Raw genomic sequence first — 13,404 nt, 5'->3', positions numbered from 1 at the left:
GGGGTGTGTGTGTGTGTGTGTGTGTGTGTGTGTGTGTGTCTCGAACTCACAGAGATCTGCCTGCCTCTGCCTCCCAAGTGCTGGGATTAAAGGCGTGCGCCACCACCGCCTGGTAAAATGTCAGACTCTTGAGGAGAAACTACCACTCTTTCCTATACAACCACACCACTCACCTGGCTAGTGCTGGATCTTTGCCATGAAGTAAAAAAAAAAAAAAGGTTCAAATTACATCCCTCAGAATAATCCAAGTATCAGCTATAAAACAGTTTGGGAGGGGGGCTGTAGAGATGGCCCAGCAGTTAAGATCACTAGCTATTCTTCCATAAGACTCAATTTCATTCCCAGCATACACATGGCAGCTAACAACCATCTGTAACTCCAGGTCCAGGGATCCAACGTCCTCTTCTGGCTTCCCCGGGAACTAGGCACACACATGGTACGCAGATGTACACACAGGCAAAAGAACCATACATATAAAATAGAAAGAAATAAATACTTAAAAACCATTTTTGGAGTCAGGCACAATGGAGCACATCTATGATCTCATCACTCAGGAAGATGAGACAGACGGACTCCCAGTTTGACGCCAGTGTAGGCTACAAAGTGAGTCACACTAGCCCAACCTCAATAGCAAGGCCTGTGAATTCATACCAGCTTGATAATAGGATGACCAAAACTATTGGGATAAAAGAGATATTCTTAAATTTCACTTGGTTCATAAGATATAAAATTTACTATTCTGTGTTCTGATAGAAGAAAACTGGAACTCAAGATCATTGTTGCTCAAAACTATTAGGCAACTCTGACAGAATCTGAGGTCATCTAAAATCTGTAAGGGGCTGGAGAGACACTGTTCTTCCCCCCCCCCCCTTGTTTTTTTTTATTTCGGTTTTTCAAGACAGGGTTTCTCTGTTGTAGCTTTGGAACCTTTCCTAGAACTAGCTCTGTAAACCAGGCTGGCCTCGAATTCACAGAGATCCACCTGCCTCTGCCTCCCTAGTGCTGGGATTAAAGGTGTCCGCCACTTCCGCCCGGTGAGATATTGTTCTTACAGCAGCATTAGTTTCATTCCTGGCCACACACTGGCAGCTCCAAACCACCTGCAACTCCAGCTCCAGGGGATCCGAAGCCTTCTCTGGGCCTCACCGGGAATGCACATGCATGCACATAAATAAAATAAGGTTGAGAGCTCACCCTCGGAAGACAGTGTTTTACATGCGAGCAGCCTGTCTCAACCTCCAAAGGAAGCGGGAAAGGCTCATGTTGTGAAACAGACTTCAGAATAGGATTGATCTGGATTTATATGGCTGGAGGTACAGCAATCTATCACTTGGTGCCTCTGACCCACAGTGCAGTGTACAGTTCACTTACTATCTGCAGAAACAGATTTTTAGTAATGTCAAAACTAAATATAATAAAGAAAATGTAGTAACACCATACATTAGCACAAATACTCAAAAACAGGCCATTTTCTCTATAGATTGGCTTCCTTAATAATATTCTATTTAGTCCAATAAAACACCTGCTTGTATCTTAGGAGAACAAGCCCGCTAGTAATACATTTACAACTACTGGCTTCCTTAATAATGTCCAATAAAACATCTGCTCATTCTTAGGGGAATAAGCCAGCTAGTAATACATTTACAACTATTTGGTTTGTATGGTGGCATACTCACAAGCTTTTCAAGAACATAATTCATAAAGAAGAGCACACCCATATTCAAATATTATCCACCACCATATCAGGTGATTTCCTGCTTGCCTGACCCGTGAGGCTGTGCACAGGGCGAATCTTAAGCTTCTAAGGAATTCTTAACATTTACTTAAAGCTGGGGGTAAAAATCCTGTCAGGAACAGAGCACTAAAGAGCACCTTCCTCCAGTTTTATAGAGAAGGTAGAGGAGAAAATGCATTTCAGAGAAGAAAACCAAAGAGCTTCCACTCGAGCAGTGTACAGGTCTTTTTGTGTGTGAGAGTCATCCCTCCCGCGTGAGCCTGTGCAGAGCAGAGAGGACAACTCCCAGGGCAGTGCCCTCCCTCCACGGGTGGGTTCCAGGGATGGACTTCAGTCCACTAGGTTTGCACGGCGAGCACTGGTCAGACAACTAGACACTAGACATGGCTCCTAGTCGGGCCCAGCGGAGCCGTGATCACCCAGCCATGCTGGACGGCCGCTTCTGGTGGGCCTGGAACTAGACCTGCCGGCAGGACGGCATCTCTCCAGCTCTCGTCAGAGCCCATCACCAGCTGAAGGTGAGTGTGAGTGCGGCTGAGAAGGCAGCCCACGCCAAAGCCGTTAGCGTGGCTTTGCCACCTTGTTTTCCGGAGTCCTTGGGGTAAACCGACCTGAAACTGTACCTGAGCTTGAGTGAAAGAATGCCATCGTCCCCTAGTTAGAGTCCTAGCACAACCTCAAGTTTCTTCCTCCTACAGCGGTTTACTGAGAACAGGAGCTGTTCCCTGCAACTCCCTAGTGACTGATAAGTAGTAATGACCAATTACTTTGTATGAACTCTGGCTGTATCTAAATGAGACAAAACAGCATAACTACTCCATAATCAGTTTTCTGAGGTCAACAACTAACTCTAAAATCAGTCAAAATAGAGACAGAAAATGTCTCCAAATATGCCAAATAAAGGCCAAGCCTACATGTGAAAGATTTCCAAACTGGAAAGTCCCTCAGCCCTCAGCTTTACATGAAATGTGAGTGTTTCTCGTCCCAGAGTAAGATGGGTAATGGCAGCTCTAGATGAGGGAGGGCAAAGGTGGCTGCCCACCTGAGGTACCTTGACAGCTGCACCAGGAGCCCAGGAAAGCAGCACAGAGCCATGTCGTGGAGGGTGACACAGCCCTACAGCATCTGGAGCCACATACACATCTGCTATAGAAACCTACCTGTCTAATGTTCTCTGTGTGTTTGCATGTTCAAGTGAGTTCAAGCCTGTGGAGGCCAGTGCTACTATATTAGCTTTTATTTTTGATGTGAGTTCTGGGGAGCACACTCAGTCCCCACACTTGCAAGGCGAGCATTTTACCGAAGGAGCTATGGCCCTAGTACTACCTACTGTTTTTAGTGCTTACCGTGTTCAAGGTAAAATGCTGCATGACACAGATCTACACGGTGTGGTGCTAGCAGTCAGGTGATTAGTGGAACGGAGACACACACACAACTGAGCGTTTTACCGAGGGGGAAGCAATATAACAGATAAAATGTGGAAAACACAAGGTTACCTCCAATTTCTCACAACACCGACCATGAAGACAGGCCTTGGATTCATTTGTACAGTCAGATACAAGTATGCTACCTTAAAAAATAAGAATAAAGGTTCAATTCCTAGTACCTATATGATGGCTCAAAACTGTCTGTAACTCAAATTTCAGGGGACCTAATACCTTCTTCTGGGCTCCTCACACATGCGGTACATAGACATAAGTATAAGCAAAACGGTCACACACATAAAATAAAAATTCTAAAATACTATTACTAAGAAGAAGTAGGGGGTGGAGAAACGGCTCAATGGTTACCAGCACTTGCTGCTCTTCCAGAAGACCTGGGTTAGATTCCACGTGGTAGCTCCCAATCACCTGTAAATCTAATCCCAGACGATCTAACTTCTTCCCTCCTTAGGTATTACTCCAATATAATGCACAGACAAACAAGCAGGCAAAAACATCATACAAGTACAGTAAAAATAAAAAAAAAGTTAAAAATAATCAAAAGTAAAGTTAATCCAGTGAGGAACACATAATCAGAGCACTCAGCAGACAGAGGTAGGAAGATAAGAAGTTTAAGGTCAGGACTGGACAGATGGCTCAGAGGTTAAGAGCACTGACTGCTCTTCTAGAGGACCTGAGTTCATGTCCCAGCACCCACATGGTGGCTCACAACCATCTATGAGATCTGGTGGTACCCTCTTCTAGTGTGCAGGCAGAACACTGTATATATAATAAATAAATGAGATATATTTTTTAAAAGTTTAAGGTCATTCTCTAATACACAAGGCCAACCTGGACCACATGTGATCCTGCCTCAAAGAGGGAAAGAAGGGAGGCAAGACGGATCTGCAGGTAAAAGCGCTTGATGTGCAAACTGGACAATCAGGGTTCAATTCCTGGAACCCACGTAAAGGGGAGGGAGAGAACAGACCCCTGAAAACTGTCGTGTGGCCTCCACAGCTGCACAACAGTGGGCACACGTACACACAAATAGCTTTTGCTGCATTTTATTCCTAACAGAGAATTACTTCTTGCTGGGCTGTAGTGGCATTTCATTTGTATTGTAATAAATAAAGCTCACCTGAAGATCAGAGAGGAAAACAGTCCCACTGGTCAGCCTTACAGACCAGGCAGTGATAACACACGCCTTTAATATCCCAGTAGTCACATTAGTTGCCATAGAAACCGGCATGTCTTTAATGCCAGTCAGAGAGAGGATTATAAAACGGGAGAAAACAGCTCTAAATCTCAGTCTCATCCTTAGATTCTTGTAGGTAGGATTGCCATTTCAGAAAGGCTGGCTGTTTTGCTTTTCTGACCTTCAGGCTGAACCCATATTTCTCTCTCTGAGTTTTTATTAATCGAGTATTACTGGGCACTATGGCATACACCTATGATTCTAGTAGTTACCAGGCAGAAGGCACAAGGTTGGCAACAAGGTCAAGACCAACCTGATCTACACAGCAAGCTCAGGCCACCCAGAGTTACCTTGTCTCAAAATAAGGAAATAAAAGTAAAGAAAGAAATTGTTTTGTTTTTTGAGATGGGGTTTCTCTGTGTATTCCTGACCTCACTCTGTAGACCAGGCTGACCTTGAACTCAGACCCACCTGTAGTCTGAGTAAGTGATTAAAAGTGTATACCACTACAAGATCTGTCTGGAATTTTATTTCTTAAGGGGGGGGGGGGGTTCTTAAGAAGAAAGCAATGCCTAAGCATCAGGGACTTTGATATTTATAGTACTGACGAACAGCCCAATCACTGGCCTAACTGACTCCATTCTGTCCCTCTCTTACTTTTGTCCTCTCTACCTTTTTGTTCTGCAGTTACCTTGGAGTCTAGGAATATAACAAATGAAAAATCATCTTTAGGACAGGGATGTAGAACTAACCCCATCAATGCTAACCTGGCAGAAAAAGTTATCCCCGTGATGAAATCAGCCCCAGATGGGAACAAATTACCCCAAGATGGGAATGGGGCCACTGACCTGACCAGAATGACCTATCAGCTCTATAGGCCTTGCAAACCTTTTGTCTCAGCCTGCTTCCCTTTCCAACAAAGCTGACACAGACAGACCTGAGATTGCTGAACCTGCGTGGCCCACCCAATGTGATCACACTGGCTAAAGCTGCTGTCTTTGATTGGCATGTTGAGCCAGGTGGCTGAGATTAGCCCAATGGGACTCCTAGAGGACATTTGCCCTAAAGCTCTGTTAACAGTCCCTGACCAGTAGGCAAAATAGAGGAGCAAAAGGAGTTAATTTCTTATATTGGATTTACTTTCAAAGCAGTGTGAGTCACTTCTGAAAGTTAGTGTTCAGAACTTAACCATGCAGAGCTGCTTCTGCCCATCTGTTTGATACAGAATACAATGTATGCAGCTGTATTACATGTGTTGAGGGTGTGTGTGAGTGTGTGTACCCTTTCTGGGGGGAGGAAAGAGCAGGCTTTGGCTTCTGCCATCTCCCCAGAGTAGAGACTAAAACAGGGCTACAAAAGGTGAGCGCCTCACAGTTTCAGAGAAATGGCTGAGTTGATTGTAAATTATGACTGAATAATTAAGATGTACTGAAAAATCAATTATACCATGTTAACAATATCATATATGGGAAAAACAGGAAGCAATTCACTCTAATCATTTTAAATTTAAGAAGCTGACTATAAAGGATTTGTAAACCCATTTATTGAGTATAAAAAAGCAATAGATTATCATGTATAATTTCCAAAAAGCACACCACCATTTAATCACTCATTAAAGTTTGTAAAGCAAACAGTTTGTTAATTTCCATTTATATAAGAGAGAACCCCACTCCTAATAAGCTCTTCTTAGTAACAAGTTCCTTGTGAGCACAAAGGCAAATTTGTAAAATTCACTGATTACAATGAACTAATTCAGGGCAGGCCTTTTAACTGCCCCACATTTTAGTAAGTCTAAAACGTCAGTGGTTATCAACTGCATTACTTTGTGTGACACAAGAAAAGAAAGAAAGCTGTTGATTTTTTTTTTCTTTGTCTTTTGAGACAAGGTCTCCTGCCCCAGTGTCCAGAGGGCTGGAATTGAAGGTGTAAGCCACCATACTTGACTAAATATTATCAACTAAGCTGTAACGAGCTTACTTATATTATTTTATCTTCAAAGAAAGTAAAATGTAATAAAACTAGTTTTAGGGCTGGAGAGATGGCTCAGTGGTTAAGAGCACTGGCTGCTCTTTCAGAGGACCCATGTTCAGTTCCCAGCACCCGCATGGCAGCTCACAACTGCCTCTAAGTCCAGTTCCAGGGAATCCAACACCTTCATACAGACATACACGTAGGCAAAACACCAATGCACATAAAGTAAAAATAAATTATTATTTTTTTTAAATTTATTTATTTATTATATATACAATATTCTGTCTACACGTATGCCTGCAGGCCAGAAGAGGGCACCAGACCCCATTACAGATGGTTGTAAACCACCATGTGGTTGCTGGGAATTGAACTCAGGACCTTTGGAAGAGCAGGCAATGCTCTTATCCGCTGAGCCATCTTTCCAGCCCCAAAATAAATTATTTTTTAAAAAGCTAGTTTTAGAGTCGAGGAACTATTGGAACCAAAACATATTCAAATGTATTAGGAGATCAAAGGGGAAATTATCTACAGATAAATAAGCTTGAACACTAAGAACCTACCATCTCTTCTGTGTACCATCAAACCAGTGCTCCAACATAATTCCTAATCTGTATAGGCCAATGCAAAAGCTTCTGAAAGAAGTTTCCTTATTATTTGATATGTGTGGGTGTTTTGCCTGCAAACATGTCTGTGCACCATGAGCATGAGGAGGCCAGAAGAGGGCACTGGACCCTTGCGACTGCAGTTACAGACAAATATGAGCTGACACGGAAGTGCTGAGACCCAACTCTGGTCCTCTGGAAGAACAGGCAGACTCCAGTTCCCAGAATGATAGTAAAGAAAATCGAAGGCACCCCAGGAAGCATGTGAGTTCACTTCAGACAGATGAGAGGAGCAGTCTAGTTACAGTCCGTCTCACCGGCTACACTGAGGAAGCCAGCCTCCAGCAGACAGCTCCCCTATTTAATAAAGAGCAAGGACACTACAAGACAAATCATGTGCTCCAAACTGACAGAAGGAAAACGTATTTACAGTGAATTTACATTCTGAAACGTTAGTTGAGTTGGTTGAGTTGAAAGCTGACATGGAATCTCTATTTTAGATTCCTTTCTCCCCTTTCTTAGGAGAACTGGAGGCAGACTCAAGCTTCGGTCAGTCCCAGAGACCTTTTGTCAGTCTCACTGCTGTGTGACATTCTGTTTGTGGTCTGAGATCAGAGGGCAGAGCTAGCCACTAGTCAACCAGAGAGGCCAAGCAGTGGTGGCACACACCCTTAATTCCAGCACTGGGGGGGGGGGGGGGGGGGGGGGGGGGGGACCAGGGAGATCAGGAGTTCAAGGCCACCAGAGTCTGACTTATTCTAAAAGAGAAACAGAGCCGAGCCAGGGGCTGGTGGCTCACACCTTTGATCCCAGCATCAAGAAGTGAAGACAGCAATATAAGGCAGGTGGAGACAGGATCTCTCCCCCATTCAGTCTGAGAATTCATAGAACAGGAGCCACCATTTGGTCTGAGATTTCGTCAAGATAAGAAGTGACTGTGGCTGCTTGGTCTGCCTGTCTTTCAGCTTTCACCCCCTAATATCTGACTCCGGGATTTTATTTAATGAGACCGGCAGGGCCCGTAGGTATGGGTTCATTCTACCTGACTAAAGGTCATAAAGTTGGAACTTCTGTTCCCCCAAGGTTATTGTTAACAGTTCAGATAACAGGTGTGGTTAATATCCAGACCTGGTATTTCAGGAATTAAGAAGTAGATCTGTGTCTACCTCAAACAAAAGTCTAAGGATCCAACTAGGCTCCTACTCCCTTAGGGGGATATCTATGGATTCCACCCAGGGAGTAATGTGCTTACAGAATGTTTTGGTCTAAGGTTTTGTCTTTTTTTTTTTTTTTTTGGCAACAGAATGTTTAACTAAGAAGGTATCCCGAATCCTTTAACTGCTCTGCTCATTCCTTGTATCATGCTAATGCAGTTTTTAATCTTACTCCTACTTTGGGGTCGGGATATTTGAGCAAATGGAAATTAAACGCTCCTGATGCAATCCCGTTTCTTTCTATTATTTTCACTTGCTTCTCTTTACTTATTTTTCTAATCCTCATGTCCCTACTCTGGTAAGTGGTATCCTTGTCGAAGCTGGTCTCCGACATAAGACTAATTAGATGAATACAGGGTGTTTTTAAGTCTCTAATAAAATCAATGCTAAGAGCTTTAAATACTGAAACACATGCATTTTGCTATTCAATTTTTTTAAATCCTTCACTTGGATAGTCTCAAACAGTCCCTTCTGAACACACCGGCCCTTAAAATTTGGAAAATGCCCCACCTATAAAATGCTTTCCCCCAAATCTCAATACTCATCAATTCAGCAAAATTCGAGTAGAGACACATTAATTACCCAGAATAAAAATGACCAGCACCCCCCAATGACAGAAAGTTATTTTGGTTTTGTTTTTCACACAATCTTTAGGGAGAAAAAAAAAGCAAATATTCACAAAGCAGACTGTTCGAAAAGTCTTGGTCCATTTAGTTAGCAAAACCCAAAAGCCCAGAATGCACCTTAATCTGTTAACCTTACCTGGCAGGTCACCAAGTCTGCGGCAGGGGGCCAGGTCTGTCTCTTCCCAAGCTTGCTGAGATTTCCACAAGGGTTAAAACAAGCAGCAGAAGGCCTTCCTTTAGTTTAGGGGCTTTTCTCTAAAGTCTCTCTCCTTTGTCCATCTGTCCTCTCCCTCTCCCCAACTTTAGTTTACTGCCAACCACAAGACTTTTTGGCAATGAAAACAAAAATCTCTAGTAAACAGTGAAGTGCCCGGTCCACCTTTTAAAATAATCTAAAGAACAACATCTCATACAAAGACAGATCACTAATGCTTAAGGCACAGAATTTGCTTAACGTCCTACTGCAACGCAACAGTACAAGAATGCACTGTGGAAAGATGTTTGTTTCAAGCCTTGAAAGTGACGACTTTGTTTTATTAACTTAAGGACAGGTCCTTGCTGAGTCTTTAACCTAAAAATTTCCTCCAAATTAAAGAACCAAAATGTGGCTCCTACAGTATCCTCCACTAAGTAAGCTAGGACAGAGACTCACCATAGTGAGCGGCACTTTAGAAAGACAAAACAAACAAAACACCCTAACCTCCAAGCCCCCTTAATACACTGCCTTATTTATTTCTACTGTTGTTTATGTGCAAAGTCGTCGGTCCCCAGGGAGGGAAGATGGGACGACTGTCTCTTACCACCGCATCTCACAACTCCTCGCACGAAGCCTGGAAGAAGTGGGCATTCAATAAATGCCTACTAAACACTTTTGTCTAACAAGTTAGGGCATTCCTAAACGCTGACTCCACCCCTGGAGTCGGCCGCGGGATCCCGAATCCAGACCGCTGTGGCCTTGCTCTGATGAAACCAAACCTCCTCGTTCAAGAAGGACCCAGGACAGGGGGCGAGAGAGCTACTCGCCTCCATCCCGCAGGGCAGCCGCTCCTCGGCTCATCCCTCCAGGATGCAGATCGGAAACCTGTTCCCGCAGCATCCCGGGAGGCTCCATCTCCAGCGGGAGATCCGCAGGGCACCGGCCCCTGCCCCACCCCGCACAGACAGCCGGGCGTCGGGACACGGGGGACGCCTGCGCACAAGATCCCTGCTCCCACCCGCCTGGCCCTCTGAGGCGAAGGGTAACAATACCCCTCAGCAGCAAGACAGGGTGAACCAGCGGCACCGGGACGTGTCTGCGCGCTCCCCTAGCCTCGGCGCGCTCCCGGGGCTCAACTGCCTGCACGAGAGCGCGCCGCGCGCCCGCGAGACGAGGCCACTAGCTGCTAGGGTCGCCTCACCTGAGTCGGGCTCCGCCCCCCTTCTCCTCGCTGGAGGAGGCGGTGACCCTCCTCCGCTCGGACCGACCCTGTGGAAGGAGGCGGGAAGGTCCAGCCTGGCTTCCCCGGCAGTGACTTCCGCCCGCCCCGCCCCGCCCCGCCCCCGAGCCCGCTCCGCCTCTCGCTCCCGGCTCCTTCTGCCGGTTCGCGCGGTTCTTTGCGAACCCGACTACGGCCAACAGTAAACGGATGTGAGGTGTACATAGCCCCGCCCTCATAACCCGCCCGTGGCCAATCAGGAGGAGGGAAGGCGGTGCCACGGCAAGGAGTGGCGTCTGAGAAGTCTGACCAATCCGAGACTCCAGGAACCGGGCTGTGTTTACTACCAAAGCGTCCGTGAGCGCTCTGACCAATCACGGTTTGCCTTACAACGAGGGAAATTGTTGTCCAAGGCCTTCGAAGGCGGGATTTATCACTAAGCAACACTAGGTTTGAACTGTGGCGAAGCGGCTTTGCGTCACAGCCAATCAAAATCCAGCATGGATAGGGAAGGTAGGGCTTTTCGTCTAGTTGAGCCAATCGCAATGAAGACTGCCAGCCCTGTGTCCCTCCATTGGCTGGTTCTGACAGCTTTTCCACCCCGGTCCTGCAGCGATCCGTGCGTCTGAAGCTGGTCTCACCAGGGACTCTCTACGCAGTCCCCTGGAGGTTGTTCCCAACTTGTAAATTGAGGGGGAAGAAGAAACACGAAATCCCAAGACGCCATTTGAGTCGAATGGAACCAAATGCAAGCTTCACAATGAGTAGGAAACGCTACCCAATGGCCGCTGGGCGGGCCTTCGCCCGCGTCTCGTCTCGGTTGCCCGGTTGTCGCTGGCTGGTCCCAACTCCAAGGCTGACGCTTGCCGGCCCGCCACGGCTTCGGCTCCAGAACCAAGCTTTCAGTCGCCACCACCTTAAACTGCGGGGTTCAGCCCTCCTAGCCTTGCAAGAGTCTGCAGGACCCAGTAGGGAAGGGGAGGCTCAGCGGCCACCCCGGCTTCCTGGTGGCCGCCCTCTCGGGTCACTGCCCCGCAGCTCCGTGCTAGAGACAAAGAGGCTGGCGAGTGTCGCCGGGCTGTGAGCACGGTGACCGCAGGAGGCGGCGCAGGCGGCTAAGCGCACCTTCAGAACCGTGCAATACCACGCGTGACGAGTCCCTTCCGACGTGACCGCCTGGAAGCGTCGGCCTGTGTGTTTAGTTCTTTGAGACCTTGATGTAGTATGGTCAATTCTTGACATTTTATAGTTCTTAGACATGTACACCGTCGAGCAGCAAAATCAAGATACGTGTTCTAGATTGCTTTTTTCTGTTGCTTTGATAAAACACTGACCAAAGGCAGTTTGGGAGAGGAAAGGGTTTATGGGTTTACACTCAGATCATCGTCTTTTTGCGGAAAGTTATGGAGGGGACCCAAACAGAAACCATAGACCAACGCAGCCTCCAGGCTTCGGCTATGCTATCTTTCTTGTGCAGCTCAGTACTCAGGGATTTTAAGGCCCACAGGGGGTGGCCCCTTCTAAATCAGTTAGTAAGCAATCTAGACAATGCTAGGCAGACTTGCCCACAGTCTAATCTGTTGTAGACAATTCTTCAGTTGGGACTCCCAAGTGACTAAAATACAAATTAAGGCAATATGAAATTGTGACTATAAACCAGACTAATAAGAAAGCCTTTCGCGGATGTGGATCTTAAGGTAATTCTGTAACCTAGAGAATATTTCGTATCATCCAATTGGTTAAGAAGAAAACAACTTGTAAATCAGGGCCCTTCCTGTTTTCTCTGATGCTCTATTTGAAGAAAGGCCTCAAAATGTAAAACACACATTCTCTTCTTGCCGGCCATTTCTTTCTAAAAACACAGACAACTGAAATATAGAAACTATGGAAAGTATAGCTGAAAGAAGAAAAGTATACAATCTAAATATGTGTGTAGGGTTTTTAGTATTGGTGTATGCATACAATCCCTTCCCCCTCACTAGTGAACCCATGAACATACACAATAACCCCCCCCCTGGTGCCACGGTGGGTTTACACCCCTGTAACAAACACATTGTTCTGGAAGCAGGCGCAAGTGAGCCAGAACTTCGAGGCCTTCCTGACTACAGAGCAAGATTTTTGTCTCAAAAGACCAAGGGTTACCTGGAAGGTTTAACTCAGTGGTAGGATGTTCCTGAACATGCACTTGACTCCGTCCCTAGCACCCCCAAAATAAATAAGACCAATAACCTGTACTGGGGGCTGGGGCTGGAACTTGTATAGCTCAATGATAGAAAACTTTCCATCCTGGCTCTCTGGAGGCAGAGGCAGGTGAGCTCTGTGTTCCGGGCTAGCCTGGACTACATAGTAAATTCCAGGGCAGCGGGTCTACACAGAGAGTCTCTATATCAAAAAAAAAAAAAAATACTTTCAAGAAAAGGCTGGACATGTAGTTGAGTGGAGAACTCTTACCTGGCTGGATGAGTCCCTTGGTTCAATGCTTCCATGGGGCGGGGATGGGGGTGGGGCCACAGAAAACACTGCCGAGAGACAACTCACAGAAAGAACATCAGGTAACTCACAAATCTATCAAAGATTCTCCATCAATCTAATACAAAAAAAAAAAAACCCCACAATATAGGGCTAGAGAGATGGCTTAGTTAAGAGCACTGGCTGCTCACCTTCTGAGAGGAGCAAGATTCAATTCACAGTACCTATATGGCAATACATACAGCTGTCTGTAACTCCGGTTCCAGGGGATCTGAAACCCTCACACCAATGTACATTTAAAAAATTTTAAAAAGCACAAACAAAAAAACTAACCAAAAGATATTTGGTTTTGAATTGTTAGCTAAAATCCTGAGCTGGATGTAGTAATCCTGGCCTGCAATTCCAACAATCTGAAAGTAAAAGCAGGAGAATCGGAAGTACAAGTCCAGCTTGGGCAACAGGAGATCCTGTGTCAAAGAAAGAAGGGGGGAGATGGAGGGAAGGAGGGAAGGAAGGAGGGAGAGAGGAATGAAGGGGAAAAAATGAAAGAGGGGGAGAAAAATTGCTAAGTTTTCTTTGCAAAATGATCACCAAAATAATGCAGATAATAGTGAAAATTTTGGAAATTGTGTAAATGTTCACATATGGGTTTGACTGTATTAATTTCAGCTGACTGTCTTATGAGATTGGAGAAAGCATTTACAAGGTCTCTCTCTCTCTCTCTCTCTCTCTCTCTCTCTCTCTCTCTCTCTC

General features: G+C 45.7%; 1 protein-coding gene across 3 annotated transcripts in view; it reads right to left on the bottom strand.

Annotated features, from left to right (window-relative positions):
* Positions 1–10,301, bottom strand: part of Zbtb5 (zinc finger and BTB domain containing 5) — an 18,885-nt gene extending 8,584 nt beyond the window's left edge. Inside the window, exon 1 of one of the 3 annotated variants that reach the window (XM_050156048.1) lies at positions 10,165–10,301. Coding sequence is in view for 1 of the 3 variants with exons in the window: in XM_050156046.1 (XP_050012003.1) it covers positions 3,232–3,278 (47 nt within the window). In the remaining 2 variants the exon portion in view is untranslated. Of the gene's footprint in view, positions 1–3,231; positions 4,631–8,903; positions 10,134–10,164 lie in introns of those variants that run through there. The other 2 variants (XM_050156047.1, XM_050156046.1) reach the window with 2 other exon arrangements.
* Positions 10,302–13,404: the final 3,103 nt, after the last annotated feature.

The sequence above is a fragment of the Alexandromys fortis genome, unplaced genomic scaffold (genome assembly GCF_014885135.2).
Source record: "Alexandromys fortis isolate MF-2015 unplaced genomic scaffold, M_Fortis_MF-2015_v1.1 scaffold_92, whole genome shotgun sequence".
NCBI lineage: Eukaryota > Metazoa > Chordata > Mammalia > Rodentia > Cricetidae > Alexandromys > Alexandromys fortis.
Note: the sequence above shows the minus strand (reverse complement) of the source record. Positions and strands in the feature narration are given on the sequence as shown.